General features: G+C 38.8%; 1 protein-coding gene across 2 annotated transcripts in view; it reads right to left on the bottom strand.

Annotated features, from left to right (window-relative positions):
* The window catches only part of slka (STE20-like kinase a), a 105844-nt gene that overhangs the window by 11561 nt on the left and 78009 nt on the right, over positions 1-16274 (bottom strand). Inside the window, exons 12-14 of one of the 2 annotated variants that reach the window (XM_039734423.1) lie at positions 13247-13426; positions 11524-11616; positions 5154-5283 (exon numbers count right to left, since the gene is read on the bottom strand). In XM_039734423.1, the coding sequence (XP_039590357.1) occupies positions 5154-5283; positions 11524-11616; positions 13247-13426 (403 nt within the window). The remainder of the gene's footprint in view (positions 1-5153; positions 5284-11523; positions 11617-13246; positions 13427-16274) is intronic. The other variant, XM_039734432.1, reaches the window with a different exon arrangement.

Raw genomic sequence — 16274 nt, 5'->3', positions numbered from 1 at the left:
GAGACCTCCTTGGAAGACTAGACAGGCTCTTAGCCAAAGCCAAGGGTGGATTTAGTTGTCATTGTCCAAGTTGGAACAAATGACATATATCAAGGCAGGCTGTCAGCTCTACAATCCAAATCTGAAGAGTCAGATGCCTAGTTGAGGAGCAGAACTGACAAGGTAGTCTTCCCTAAAGTTCTGCCTGCACCGGTCCAGGTGGCTTCATGTGTGGCTCAAAACTTGGTGTAGAATAGAAAGGTATAGGTTTATGGGGCAATGAAAGTCCTTTTGGTACAAATGGGACCTGTGTTGCCACAACAATTGAACCGGAGGGGAACCAATATCTTGGTTGGATGCCCAGTGGTTATTAGGTGGTCTTTTAGCCTAGAGCTCCTTTTTTTTGGAGCTTCATTTGCTATGACCTCCTTGCCCACATAACCTTATCATCAGACTGTCATTCAGAAACCTTAAAAACAATTATATAATTAAGAACTCCTCTTAATTATTCATCTTTCTTATTCAAGTGTGCATTATTTTGTATATTATTTATTCATTCCTATTCTTATCTAAATTTATTTTTATTTGCATGTAACTACTTCACTGACATATTGTAAAGCACTTTGAGCTCCATCCTTTGTATGAAAATGTACTACAGAAATAAGTGATGTTGTTAGTCGAGTACTGCTCAAACTAGGGAACGTGGGTGGCAGGGAGTTTATGAAGGGTTTAGAATTATATATGAAGGGATGAAATATTGTAAAAACAAGTATTTACAGGTATAGCAATATAAGTTTGAACACAAAGCTTAAGTGCAAAAGATAAAATAAGTAACACATTAAAATAGCTTGCTTAAACTCTAGAGACATTAAAAATACAACAAATAAGTTGCAGTTGTATGTACAGTGCATTAGTGCACATTTTCATACAAATGATGTAGCTCAAAGTGCTTTACAGGATGAAGAATGAGAAAAAAGACAAAATCTAAAAAATGAAATTAGGCAATACTAATTAACATAGAATAAAATTAAGGTCTGATGGCCAGGGAGGACAGAAAAAACAACAAAAAAAAAACTCCCGACAACTGGAGCAAAAAAACAAAATCTGCAGGGGTTTCAGGCCACGAGACTGCCCAGCCCCCTCTAGGCATTCTACCTAACATAAATGATCTCAATCAGTCCTCATGGTTTTAATCAGTGCGTATAATGAGCCAATGTACCACATTCCGTCTAGCACCTTCAAAATATTTCTGTTCCCTATTTAAGAGGGATGCCAGAGCTTTGAAAATATCTGAATTTAAGTTTACAAACAAAGTTCATACAGTGCATCCGGAAAGTATTCACAGCGCATCACTTTTTCCACATTTTGTTATGTTACAGCCTTATTCCAAAATGGATTAAATTCATTTTTTTCCTCAGAATTGTACACACAACACCCCATAATGACAACATGAAAAAAGTTTACTTGAGGTTTTTGCAAATTTATTAAAAATAAAAAAACCTGAGAAATCACGTGTACATAAGTATTCACAGCCTTTGCTCAATACTTTGTCAATGCACCTTTGGCAGCAATTACAGCCTCAGGTCTTTTTAAATATGATGCCACAAGCTTGGCACGCCTATCCTTGGCCAGTTTCGCCCATTCCTCTTTGCAGCACCTCTCAAGCTCCATCAGGTTGGATGGGAAGAGTCGGTGCACGGCCATTTTAAGATCTCTCCAGAGATGGTCAATCAGATTCAAGTCTGGGCTCTGGCTGGGCCACTCAAGGACATTCACAGAGTTGTCCTGAAGCCACTCCTTTGATATCTTGGCTGTGTGCTTAGGGTCATTGTCCTGCTGAAAGATGAACCATCGCCCCAGTCTGAGGTCAAGAGCGCTCTGGAGCAGGTTTTCATCCAGGATGTCTCTGTACATTGCTGCAGTCATCTTTCCCTTTATCCTGACTAGTCTTTCAGTTCCTGCCGCTGAAAAACATCCCCACAGCATGATGCTGCCACCACCATGCTTCACTGTAGGGATGGTATTGGCCTGGTGATGAGCGGTGCCTGGTTTCCTCCAAATGTGACGCCTGGCATTCACACCAAAGAGTTCAATCTTTGTCTCATCAGACCAGAGAATTTTGTTTCTCATGGTCTGAAAGTCCTTCAGGTGCCTTTTGGCAAATTCCAGGCGGGCTGCCATGTGCCTTTTACTAAGGAGTGGCTTCTGTCTGGCCACTCTACCATACAGGCCTGATTGGTGGATTGCTGCAGAGATAGTTATCCTTCTGGAAAGTTCTCCTCTCTCCACAGAGGACCTCCCTGATTAAGGCCCTTCTCTCCCGATCGCTCAGTTTAGATGGCGGCCAGCTCTAGGAAGAGTCCTGGTGGTTTTGAACTTCTTCCACTTACGGATGATGGAGGCCACTGTGCTCATTGGGACCTTCAAAGCAGCAGAAATTTTTCTGTAACCTTCCCCAGATTTGTGCCTCAAGACAATCCTGTCTTGGAGGTCTACAGACAATTCCTTTGACTTCATGCTTGGTTTGTGCTCTGACATGAACTGTCAACTGTGGGACCTTCTATAGACAGGTGTGTGCCTTTCCAAATCATGTCCAGTCAACTGAATTTACCACAGGTGGACTCCAATGAAGCTGCAGAAACACCTCAAGGATGATCAGGGGAAACGGGATGCACCTGAGCTCAATTTTGAGCTTCATGGCAAAGGCTGTGAATACTTATGTACATGTGCTTTCTCAGTTTGTTTATTTTTAATAAATTTGCAAAAACCTCAAGTAAACTTTTTTCATGTTGTCATTATGGGGTGTTGTGTGTAGAATTCTGAGGAAAAAATTAATTTAATCCATTTTGGAATAAGGCTGTAACAAAAAAATGTGGAAAAAGTGATGCGCTGTGAATAATTTCCAGATGTGCTGTAGAATAAAATGCAAAGTAGCTGGGCATCATTATATTATAGCAATAACAGAAACATGGCTAAATAACAGAACAGAACAGAAAACTGGTGGGGTCTGCCATTTATGTAAAACGCAATATAAATGCATTTAAATCTTCAGTTGGATGGTTAGCCATATCTTAGTGAGGATATCAAGATTTGCCTGGAAAACAGTAGGGAAAAAGTCCTTACTTTATGGGTGTTTTATAGACACCCATTGTAGAAATTAACTTAAGGCACATTTTCTAGTACTTTTAAAAAATGCAAGGTTACAGGGTGATTTTACAGTCATGGGGGACTTTAACTACTTGAATATTAACTCGGATAACCTTGCAATTAGCAGAGTACAAGAGCAGGAGTTTTTAAAATTATCAGCGACTGTTTTTTTTTTTTTTTAAACACAGTATGTTAAAGCACTAACGAAGGGGAAAGCCTGTTTAAATTTAATATTTTTTTTTTAAATAAATAACATTCCAGACATTCAAGTCAAACTTAATAAACCAAAATTCAAACCCCATCCATGAGAAAGACGGAGAGCCAGCAACCAGAGCAAATCTTTAAAAGCAGCAAGGAACAAGACAGTATTCTTTTCCCCAATATAGAAGCTTATTATAATATGTTATTGACTATATCCTGACATTATTTTTTAAAAAGTTTTGAACAGAATCAGATTTTTTTCCCCACTTTCAAATAGTATAGAACATCAGTTACCCACTGACTTAAAAGAGGTGAAGTGGGTTCTTCCAGTTGAGTGAGTCTAGGTGCTAGTAGTGAGATAAAGGCAATTACAGTTTGTTCGTCCTTCTCCAGTTTAAGCCCATCTGGGAATCCACCAAACACAGATGTGAATGGGTTAGGAGGGATTGTGACACCAAGGCTTTCGTGGGCCAGGCTGGTGAATATTCATCGATTTGTGTCGATGTTCAGGTCTTTCTGAGTAATTCTGAGAGTGTCAGAGGTTTATCCAGATCCATTACACTAAGAGTATCTAGGTGTGGTATCCGTAATGAATCAAAAAACAAATTTTTAACTCTTCTTTAAACTGAGTAGAACATAAGGACTTATATTAATCTCTAAATGTGTTGGTTATATTTTTATGGTCAATGATTTTATCTCTGTGTTGGTAATTACTGTTACTGCGTTGCAGACTTCCTGCTTGTGGATTTGTTGGGCTAAGATCTTATTGGTCTTCTCTCTGTGTTCATAGTAATGATTTTCATGATTTAAGGATAAGCTGTTCCATTACTTTAGTTGTCAAGAGGTTAAATTCTGCTTGCAAAACCTGTCTTTTCCTATAAGGTGCCTCATTTTAAGTCATGGCATACTCTAAATCTGTACTTGTAATTTAGCTGATTAACTCAGATGCCTTATTGGTTTCCGATTTATTTTTGTGAGAAAGATATGAAATAATCTGTCCTCTTAAAAATACCTTCAGAGTTTCCCCAGAGTATTCCCACAGAGACTTCTGAGGATGCATTTGTTTCAAGAAAATAATCAATTTGTTTGGATATCAATTCTGTACAATTCTTATCAGATAATGACAGGAGGTTAAGACGCCAGCTACAAGATGAGTGTATAAGGTACAATGATTAAAGCTTCATGATCAGAGATAACAGTTTCATACTTAACCGAATTTGATAATGGGCAAAAAAATACTGTCTAATCCTTAAAAAAAAAAAAAAAATTAAATAAAGGGCGATGGTCCTGCAAGTGGGCGGAATCGCAGTTAGGAGACCCGGGTTCGCTTCCCGGGTCCTCCCTTTGTGGAGTTTGCATGTTCTCCCCGTGTCTGTCTGGGTTTCCTCCGGGCGCTCCGGTTTCCTCCCACAGTACAAAGACTTGCCGGTTAGGTGGATTGGTGATTCTAAATTGGCCCTAGTGTGTGCTTGGTGCGTGGGTGTGTTTGTGTGTGTCCTGTGGTGGGTTGGCACCCTGCCTGGGATTGGTTCCTGCCTTGTGCCCTGTGTTGGCTGGGATTGGCTCCAGCAGACCCCCTGTGCCCCTGTGTTCGGATTCAGCGGGTTGGAAAATGGATGGATGCATGGATGGTCCTGCAAGTTAGAATTTAAAACTATGAAACAGTTCCAAATACGTATAATTGCAAGCTGTTATCAACAGAAAAAAGATGATTACATTTAAGAACATATCTGATCCAAACTCAAGGATGATCTTGCATAACAGAATAAATACAGACAAAATGACAGTACTATGATATGTTTTAAAGATAAGATTTCAAAGCAAACCTCGCATAAGTTGTTGTTTCTGATTCAGGCAGTCTCGTTCAATGCTTGCAACCTCAAGCTTGTGCTGCTGGATGATTACTTTCAACGCCCCATCTAACTCCTGCTGCTGCTTTTGTAAAAATTCTTGTTCCTGTCAAGGAAAAAACAGCAACATGATTACTGAGAAAAGAAAGATACTAAGCAGATGCTAAATACAAAGCTTGCCTTACTCTGATGCACTTACATCACCACCAAATATGTTGAAGTGTAGAAAAAGAAAAAAAAATAGACACAGATGATCAAAACTAAACAAACATCATAAATAAAATAGAGCATTTCTCCATCAAATAACTTGCACAATGAATGTTTTTAGCGCCGTATATTTGCTTTCAATGTTTAAATGGAACTCTATTCTTCTGCTACAAAAAGGCACATATTAGGCATGGCAGTGCAACCTAGAAAGCTATGTATTGGGAACAATGGTCTACCTAATCTGACCTTGAATGGTGTTCTGCTGTTCGACTTTTGTGCCAATATCAGTTTGTCTGTAACAAAATCCAAGTTGGAGCATAAGGGTGTTCATAAGTGTACCTGACTAAAAAACACACTACCATAGGTTGATGATAGATTTTGTAATCATGTCAACAGATCTGTGACAGCAGGTCTTGAACATCCAGATGAAGAGAGGGGCTGATCGCTCATTGGTTGCAAGTAAAATAAGATGGTGGGGGAAGATTCTAGGCAGACCAGGTAGACCCAAATGTACAGTGAGGGCAAACTTGGAATGTTTGGAAGAGGCGCCCCATCCAGGAAAACTTCAACTCACACCTCCAGACACATTTTTTTAGTATTCCAAAGGAGAATGGGGACATTGACCTGAATGGATCATGTTCCATGACACCATTGCAGAGCTCACTGCACAGAGATGTGGCTGTAAGATCACTGGTGTCTGTCATGACAGCAATCCCCAAACCTGGTGGTGAACATCAGCAGTAAATGGAGCAGTCAGGCAGAAGTAGCCTTTTTGAGCTTGGTTAACTTGTGGAACAATGGAAGCAGCTGACAGGTACCAACAGGCCAAGTGGAGCACAGCAATTGCATTTGCAGAAGCAAAAACTTGGAAGTGGAAGAAGAAGGATGAGACCATGGATAATCGCTTTTGGTTGCACTCAAAATAATTCTGGCAAGCTGCAAGAAGACTCATTTGAACCAGTCAGTGGTGAAGAGAGATGAGCTGACAGGCAAATGTCTCGACTTACTGGTCACTCTATCTCCCTGTCCATGGTCATAAGAGGCCAAAACAACTAGACTGCAGATACAAATGGCAGAAATGAACTTCCTTTGCAGTTCTATGGGCTCATTCTTAGAGACAAGATACAGAGGGAAGACATCTGGGAGGAACTCAATATAGAGCCACTGCTCCTCCACATTGAAAGGAGCCAGTTAAGGAGGTTCAAGCATCCAATTAGGATGCCTCGGTAATTAGGTGTTTTGGGCATGTTCAACTAGGAGACCACCTTCAGGATTAGACTTGAGACATGCTGGAGAGATTATATGCTTATACCTTCAGAGGAACTGGAGGCGAGAAGGAATGTCTGGGCAGCCTTACTTAGAATGCTGCCCACGCGACCTGGACCGTGATGGGTGACAGAAAATGAATGGATGAATGAATGAATGAATGAATGGAGGCACCACAGCACTTTGATTTGTATTTATGTGCTGTCAATCAAGGCGCAGAGTTTGACCATTGTCAGGGATGCCAGGGGCAACGACCCAGCCAGGACGCCATGAGGGGCCGGATGTGGGTCTGCGCCCACCCTGGATCACGTGGGGGTCGCCATCCTGGTTGCTTTGGGGGCCACGGGTTGAGGGCATGGAAGCCCCACCCTGTAGGGGCCCGTGGTCACCGCCAGGAGGCACCCCAATGCCTTGGGGTCCTGTTACCTCAGCACTTCCGCCACACCAGGAAGTGCTGGGGGGAAGAATTAAAAGGGCGCCCGGAGAGCTGCCGGGAGAACAGCCGGCACTTCCGCCACGCTGGGGCGTGGCCAACGGGGAGTGTCGGGAACCACCTGGAGCTCATCCGGGAGCATATAAAAGGGGCTGTCTCCCTTCATTCAAGGCTGGAGTCGGGTGGAAGAAGGATGAGGCAGAAGAGAGAGTGGAGGCGGCCCGAGAAGAAGGCATTTTGTGGCCAGGACTGTGTGTTGGGGTTTGTGCACTATTTTGGACTGGGTCTTAGTGACCATTTATTGTAAATATTTGTAAATAAAATACGTGTGGTGGTGACAAACAACATGTCCGCCTGTCTGTGTCCGGGTCGGCTCCACACCATTTAGAAACTGCTAAGTGTTTGGATGAATTTAAAAGGATTTCCAGTGACAAAGACTACCCAACATGCTGATGTCTCATGAGAAATAGTGGAAACGATAATGATGGAATTGGAGATTAAGCATCAAGAAAGAGAAATTATAGGCAAAAGCACAAACCCTTTGAATCCACAGTGAGCAGTAAAGTAAACATGTAAGGAAAAATAAAAGCTCTGTTTTAAGCAAATGTTTACCTATGGCCTCTAGGAAGTAGAAGTCTACAAAGAACTTGTGAAATAAACTAGGTTTTTGGTGCCTAAGCCTTTTATTATACAGTACTTAGAAACACAAACAGTAGTGAGCAGAAAAAAGGATGACATCGGTCCTTAATAAAAGAAGTGAATAATTTTGGTAGCTAAACGTACACTTTCCACCAAATACCTCAAATAACAAAGTACATTCCAAAAATGGTAAATGGATAAGAAGAATTACAATTAATACGTAGTAAAGCATTTGTCATTATATTAGAAAAATTTTACTGGAGGATACATTTTCTAAACTAACTGCACATTATATAATAATAATAATAATTTTAATACAACACTGTGTGCCAAATTTTAGTTTAGGTAATCCAACACTTAAAATTCATTACTTTCTATACAACTCCCAACATAAGGGCAGCAATTTCACTCCATTCCGTTTTACAGGGCAGAAAAAAACAGACAGTTACAATTTCTTCAGTTTTATTACATTCTATACTGCCATAATTTAATCTCCCCTGGGGATGGCAATACCAACCAGTCACTGACACATGGTGAAATACAGAGGGAGGAAAAGCATTTGCTTCTGTAGCCAAACTTGTTTTGAAGTTTTAAAAAATCCTAACAGAGATCCACAGCGGTTATGAGAAGTGCATTAGTCACTGGTAAACATAGCCTGACAAATTTGAAAAAAGTTTAATACTTCTTGAAGAGTCAACTTTCAGCATTAAAAGGAACACAAAGCAAATCCCAAACAAAAATGTAAAAAATCAAGCAGCGTTAATAACCACAAAATTATCACTCCACTCACTAGTAATGGCACAGCAATTTCAAACTTCTCAGACACTGCTCACATGTGATGTTTTTGTTACAGCAGTCTCTTATTATACAAACAGCTTTATGAAATGTAGCTGCTTATTTTTATAAGGCAAAAGGCAACAACAAGCTAAATTTTCCAATTTGACCTGGAAAGAGCTTATAATTCAAATTTATCTGAGTAAAAATGACAACCAGCTTACAAGAGTTTCTAATGATTCTTAAATAATACGGCAACTATAAAGATCGTATTCTAACATTTTAATGATACACTTTAACATTAAGATGTTATAAGACAAAGATAACAGTGAAAGCTACAGTAAATAATCGATATGTCAGTGTTATGATTCTGCTTACCAAAAAAAATGCCTGTGAAATTCTTATGAAAGAGATGTTGTTGCTCTAAAGCATCACGGATTGCAGTAATAGAAATCTATAACAAATTAGCATTTTTCTCCAAACTAAGATTAGGGATACACAGAATTTTGTCAAGCTATTGACTTTAATGTGGAGAATCTATATATATAATTCACTAAGGCAAGACAACCATGGAAAGCACGCTGAAAGGGGCATGGATTCACTAAGCCGCCGACAAGTGAGACACCTATGGCGCACGCAGGAAGGAGCCACGCTCACCAACTCCAAGACCATTGGATACGACGACAACTCACAGAGCCACGTCCACCAACTCGGACGCGACGACACAGAAAAACCGCCTTCATTTATATTCGTCTGTCGTAGAGGTCACATGCAGCTCCGACCCACGTTGACTGTTCATAGAGGCATGTTTCTCGCGGAGGTGAATCGCCATATGCAGCGTGTAAAACTGTTTGCTAGGGGTATCCCATGGGATCCTTAAAACATTCCTTTACAACTGAGGTTAAAACACAATGAAGTGAGCAGTCTTTAAAAAACAAGTTTTCGGTTACGATGCACGACCGCGTGTACCATAAGAAACTGTTTTACACGCTACATGCAGCAATTCGCATCAGCGACAAACATGCGTCTTCTTAGATGCTCCTGCACTTTGTACACACCCCCCTCCCACCTCGCTACCACCGTGGTCGGGTGTCTTGGTGGATTATATATAGAAAGGCAGCCAAAGCCGCACAGAGCAATGAAAAGTCTATGTGAGTCACAGGTGCATCTGGACTGTACAAAGACGACAACGACTCGAGTGACAAGTTGGAGGTGGGCACATGAGTAGGCAGTGTATACTGAACGAGAAATCAGCAGACTAGCATGACGGAGGGAGCGGAGTGGACGTCCTTCTCCTCTCCTCCCGTTTCACCCTCCGCGCCTGAGCGCCGCACGGACGATTGTGTGTTGGTTCATTCTATGCATTGGATAAAACCCAATGAAAGAGGCAGTCTTTAAAAACCAATAAGCCCTGTGCCTCTGTTTCATTACCGTCTCACCTGCTTCACCAATGCAGGCCCTGCAACAGTCGAGACGCTCTCTCGGCAGCTGACCTTCTCTGTGCCTGACCGGTTCACACAGAGGCACCACATGACTAGGCGGTGTGTATGCTTCGAGAACGAGGGTGGACGCGACAGGACTATAAGAAAAGGCATGTTTGTCACAGATGTAAATCGCTGTATGCAGTGTGTAAAACAATTTGTCGCGAATGTGAATCGCTGTATGCAGTGTGTAAAATGCTGTATTGTGTGTTGCCCTCTCCAGAGTTGCATCTTTTCATTCACCTAGAGTCGTATACACAATGAAGTGAGCAGTCTTTAAAAACCGAGTTTTCGGTTACAACGCACGACTGCGTGCACCATTGCAAACTGTTTTACACGCTACATACAGCAATTCGCATCCGCGACAAACATGCGTCTTCTTACATGCTCCCGCACTTTGTACACACCCCCTCCCACCTCGCTGCTACCGTGGTCGGGTGTCTTGGTGGATTATATATAGAAAGGCAGCCAAAACCGCACAGAACAATGAAAAATCTACGTGAGTCACAGGTGCATCTGGACTGTACAAAGACGACGACTCGAGTGACGAGTTGGAGGTGGGCACATGAGCAGGCAGTGAATACTAGAAGAGAAATCAGCAGACTAGCATGACTGAGGGAGCGAGTGGACGTCCTTCTCCTCTCCTCCCGTTCCACCGTCCACGCCTGAGCGCCGCACAGAAGATTGTGTGTTCGTTCTTCCGTGCATTGTTACAATGTTGCTTTTCTTGCTGATTTATTACATTACCGATTTTTCAAATGTTAATTTTTAAGCACAGGGAGAAAATTATTAAAAAAAAATTGGCCTGAATATGCAGCGTATGGTACGCCGCGGGTTGGCTAATACATTATATTACCTAGGGCAAAACACCTCTTTCCAGGTCTAACTTTCAAAATCTGTAACCCACATGTGAGCAAAGATTAAGCAAACAGGCAACAAAAAACATGGAACACTTACATCCTGCATTTCAGCGTTGAAAAGTGTGCATGATGACAACTTAAAAGATTGTACCATAACCTGGGTCACGCCCTGTAGGTTAAAATACATGCACTTCCCATGTCAATATTAAAGGCTATTAGTAAGACATAGTAAATCTACTATTACTATGTTTGGAAACCACTTACAATTAGACGTCTAATAAAATAAAATACCAACCGTTGGAATCAATTGTAGGTTTACTGACAAAGGACTCCTTGTATCTCCAAAATGTTTTGTCTTCTGAATTTTAACCCATTTTCCAAACTTACCAGATCAGCTTAAATATTTCCATACACAAGACATACTACAACAGTAGGTTATCTGTAGTAGGAATTGTTCATAAATTATGGTCAGTGTTTGCAACTCTTTCATTACTATTGGACTCAGCAATACAGTGTATTATAAAAACCAATGCAAAGGGGTTTGGAAAATGCAGTTCTAAGTTATCAAAAAAGCTTTACTTAACCATTACATTAAAATTAAAAATATCACTGACTCCTGGGCTCTGCCAGTAAGTCATCCGTATTATAAACCGTATAACTGTAGTGGTGATGGTGACTGCTTTTACCTGATCATGATGTATTTGGGCAAGTTCCTCTTTCATACGTTTTGCAAGCTCTTTTCTTTGCTCTTTAGGAGATTTTTCCACTTCAATTTTTACCTATAGTATAAGCATGCAGATGTTGGGAAAAATGGCTGCAATATTACCAGCTTGCAGAAATTGTTAAAAATTTAAGAAAAGGGGAAAGCCTAGCGTTAGTGCAGGCATGAAGGAAAATGGAAAGTGGACATGCACCTAAACTTGACAAAGTGCAGGTCTGTTAAAAGTGTATTGTTAGCCCATAAACAAAACTTACCAAACCTATTTTTAAATTAACACCAGCTAAGTAATTAAAAGGAGAAAAAAAAGAAAAAGATGCAAAGGTCCATAAAATTCTGAAATGAGAAGATAGCCATGTGACTTGAAGAACAAAAATTGACTTCGCTAATAAAACAGATGCTACAAGAAAGTGGAGATCCAGGAAGATTTAAGATACTTTGCCTAATTGAGGTGCTCAAAAGGCTGCTTAAATATGAATAAAGAATTTCAAAATATTCAACTGATGATACATGTGTTTATTAGTATATTAAGATTAATCCGGACAGGCATAAGTGGCAATTAGTGTCTTCACAAGGCCCTTTAAAATATCTTAAAAAATAATTAAAAGCAAGAAATGAGTATTTGAAAAATTTTTCTTTTTTATACTGTGACTCTAGCCATAAATTCAGGTACTCGACTGGTTTTTCTTATTGATCACAACTGTGAATAAAACATTTCTACATTTTGTACATCAAGTCACTCTTATGGCAAGTGAATTCAGCATAAGTGTAAAACCCTTTTTTACATCTGACAAGCAACCCATCACCACCATCACCACCACCACCATCACCATCTCCCACTTTAAGTCCATTCATAAATAAAAATGAAAAGCTCACAAACATACATGGAGGGGATAAAAAAAGAGAAGTACAAATTTAACATATACTTAATATTTAAAGAAAAAATATAAAAAAAAACACAATTCAAAAGAAAAACGTATGTTGTACAGAACATGAAGAAATTACATGTTAAAGTATTGAGCAATGTATTACTTATTATGAAGATTTCATGGTAGCGTGGATTAAGTGCAAAGGACAAAACAGCACAGACAAAAGCACGTGCTGACAAATTCATACAGGAAAACTTCACAAAGCGACATATGTCCTGGGAATTAAAATATCACTTTGCCTCTTCTGACAAGTACTCATAATTCATGTTTGTCAAAATGCAAAAATTTGTCTGCCACGTAAAATGTTGGCAGGTTTCGTGTCTTTTCAAGATGTGCTTGTTGATTTTGATTACTTTCGCCCCAAAGCTAGACACATCCATATCAAGCTATGTGGCCGTCTTCAACAGTTAATATCCAATATATGAATTGTTCATTAAAACTCACTTTATAACCCCCTTACAAATTTTAAACCAAAGGTGTGCAGGGCAAAAGTATTTTTTTCCAACAATGTTCACTGACAGATTATTTTACTTTTTATTGACTATATCACAATTCCAATGGATCACAAGTTTATCAACTATCACATAAAAACTGACCAAATTTAAAACCAAGGAATCATCCAATATATGTTGTTAAAAATAAGTAATACCCTAATACTGTGTAAAAGTCTTGGATGAGCCAAACAAATTATTTTTGAAGTTAGTTATCTGAGCAGCAAATGTTTATTTTCTCTAAATATAACATTAAACAAAGAGGCAGTACCTCCTTTTTACGGTTCTTCAGCATGTTCTGGAACTTAGACAACTCCTTCTCTTGCTCTGCCTTTATGCGTTTTGCTTCATCTCGTAGGTGATTTGTGTGTTCCTGCTCTCGTCGCTCAATTTTTTGTTTTTGTTGTTTCTCTAGATTTTCAATCTCCTGATCATACTGGCGTTTTTTACTCTGCAAAAAATGTAATGAAAAAATCAAATACAATATGATTAACATGCTTAAAAGAAATTAAAGAAAGAAAAGAGATGAAGACTGATTTGGGGTGTGTGCTTGTGTTCATTAGGTGAAATACAGAAGCAAAGGTTAAAAACTGCAAGAAACAATGAGGACTGAAGTAGCCCGAGAAAAAGGAAAAAATGACATATACAAAATAAATTTAAGGTGTAAAAATAATTCAAAGTATTATTATTCATATATAAAACCACAGCAATATATATCAACAAAAGCTTCAGTATATTTCACCAATATACTGTATATTAGCACACATTGTTTATATAAATAAATATACACACTCAAAAACTGAATTTAGATCCCTATCTTTTCATATTTTTCTCTACAATTTGGATAGTCTAAACTGTCATAAAACATTAGCATCAACAAACTTAATACATATTTAGCAAATAAATTCCATATATACTTGCGTTTAAGTTCTCCCGTGGATAAGGTGGGGCTTGATTTTATTGTATAATATCTGGTATTTTATAATGTTGGTCGTATAAGTTGAATGCGGAAAACACACGCTATTGGTCCAAGAGATTATATACTAAGACTCATGTCAACCATGGAGCACACTGCCTGTTTTTCCCCCTATGTACTGTGCCTACATGACCACACAGTAATACCTAAACTATTCCAAAGTGATGTTTGCACTGTTTTGTATCTCACACCCTTATACACTTTTATCGTAAGAGCATCCCTTATCTACGATGAAGCGTTCAAATCAGAAGTAAATAAGATGCTGGTTTTAAATTATTAAAGTTGTTGAAGTGGCGAAAGAAATTGGTAGCTGCACTGCTGCAAAAAAACACTATGTGTCTGAGAAAATGGTTCGACTATTTAAGAGTCGCATTTTTGAACAGGCATATAAGTCGGTGTCTGATTTTCTGATCGATTTTTCGGGTTTCAGGACCCAACTTGTACGCGAGTATATACGGTATATGTAGATATATTTGGTGCCAATACAGATACATGCTAAAACACACATTTTTTTCAGTTATGTATTTTTATATTTATTTTTTAAAGTTTGTTTAAATATTAAGACTAATAACTTTCAGTAAAATAATTTTAGTTGAGAAATTACATAAAATGTCTGGTTGTGTTGTTTATCATGCATATGGTATCTTTCAAACACATATATGAGAAAATTAGCATTAACTTTAATTATTAAGCTTTTTTTTGTTTTTTTAAATACATTTTTTGTGATAATACTCTTGTGCTGTCTGCCAATGCACTACCGGAAAAGTTTGCAACCAATTGTACAAAATATGAAATCATCTTGAAGGACATCACAAACCATGAACCTAACATCCTCACACCACCATGATTTCACAACAGACAGGACTCTTACAATGTAATGTAGAATCCTTACAAGGTGCTGGGCAGCTACAGCGCTGTGAAAAAGTATTCACCCCCTTCCCGATTTTTACTTTTTTTGCATGTTTGTCACACTTAAAATGTTTCAGATCATCAAACGAATTTAAATATTAGACAAAGATAACCTAAGTAAACACAAAATGCAGTTTTTAAGTGATGATTTTATTCATTAAGGAAAAAAAACAAAATGAAGGTTTTGGAGTGGCCTAGTCAAAGTCCAAACTTAAATCCAATTGAGAAGCTGTGGCATGACCTTAAAAAAGCGGTTCATGCTCGGAAACCCTCGAATGTGGCTGTATTAAAACAATTCTGCAAAGAAGTGTGGGCCAAAATTCCTCCACAGTGATGTGAAAGACTCATTGCCAGTTATCGCAAATGCTTGATTGCAGTTGTTGCTGCCAAGGGTTGCACAACCAGTTATTAGGTTTAGAAGGCAATTACTTTATCACATAGGGCCATGTAGGTTTGGATAGTTTTTATCCCTTAATAAATAAAATCATCACTTAAAAACTGCACTTTGTATTTACTTGTGTTATCTTTGTCTAACATTTAAATTTATTTGAAGAACTGAAACATTTAAGTGTGACAAACATGCAAAAAAAGTAGAAATCAGGAAGGGTGGCGAATACTTTTTCACGCCACTGTATTTGACCGAAGTCAACAAAGCTTTATATTCTCATAGTAGTGAATGTTTATTTTCATCAGGATTCAGCTTCCTGTTGGTTTCCCAAACCACCCAAAGCATAATGTGCTATTATCATAATAGCAATATTTTCTATTTCACCTATCTAATTTCTGTATTTAAATAATTGGATACCAGAATTTATAAAGTAATGGATTAGAAAAGTTTGTTATTTTTCAAACTAAGTAATCTTAATGGCTTTATAACTGAATATACAAGTATGTAGAAAATAATTTTTGCACCCATGGTCTGCAACGGACTAGTGCCACATCCAGGGTTGGTGCCTGCCTTGTACCAGATTTAGCCTGGAGCCAAAAATAAATTGAGATGGCCTGGGAATGTTATATTAGGTTATGCATTATCTAAGATTGTTGCTTCTTCTGATGCAATTTAGTATATCCATTGTTTAAGTCTTATATTATTCTTAAAATCTTTTAAGCTAAAGGTTTGTGTGCATGTTAGCAACCAGGTATTTTCAATGCTTGTCAAGCATTTTTGCACCAAGAGGTTTGTTATTATGGTTTATATGGCAATGCCCTATTTTGTACTGCTGACTCAATCATCCAGTATCTTGGGATTGAATCATATGTCCAGTCACTGTCTGCTCGTTGTCCTCATGTTTACATGAGCTTTCCTCTTGGCAGTATGAAGTTCTTATCACAATCCCAAGAACATGCATGATACATGGAATAGTAATTCTAAATTGGCACTAGTGAGGGTGTGTATGTAGTATGTCGCACAATG

The sequence above is a fragment of the Polypterus senegalus genome, chromosome 1, assembly GCF_016835505.1.
Source record: "Polypterus senegalus isolate Bchr_013 chromosome 1, ASM1683550v1, whole genome shotgun sequence".
In the NCBI taxonomy this organism is placed as follows: Eukaryota; Metazoa; Chordata; class Cladistia; order Polypteriformes; family Polypteridae; genus Polypterus; species Polypterus senegalus.
Note: the sequence above shows the minus strand (reverse complement) of the source record. Positions and strands in the feature narration are given on the sequence as shown.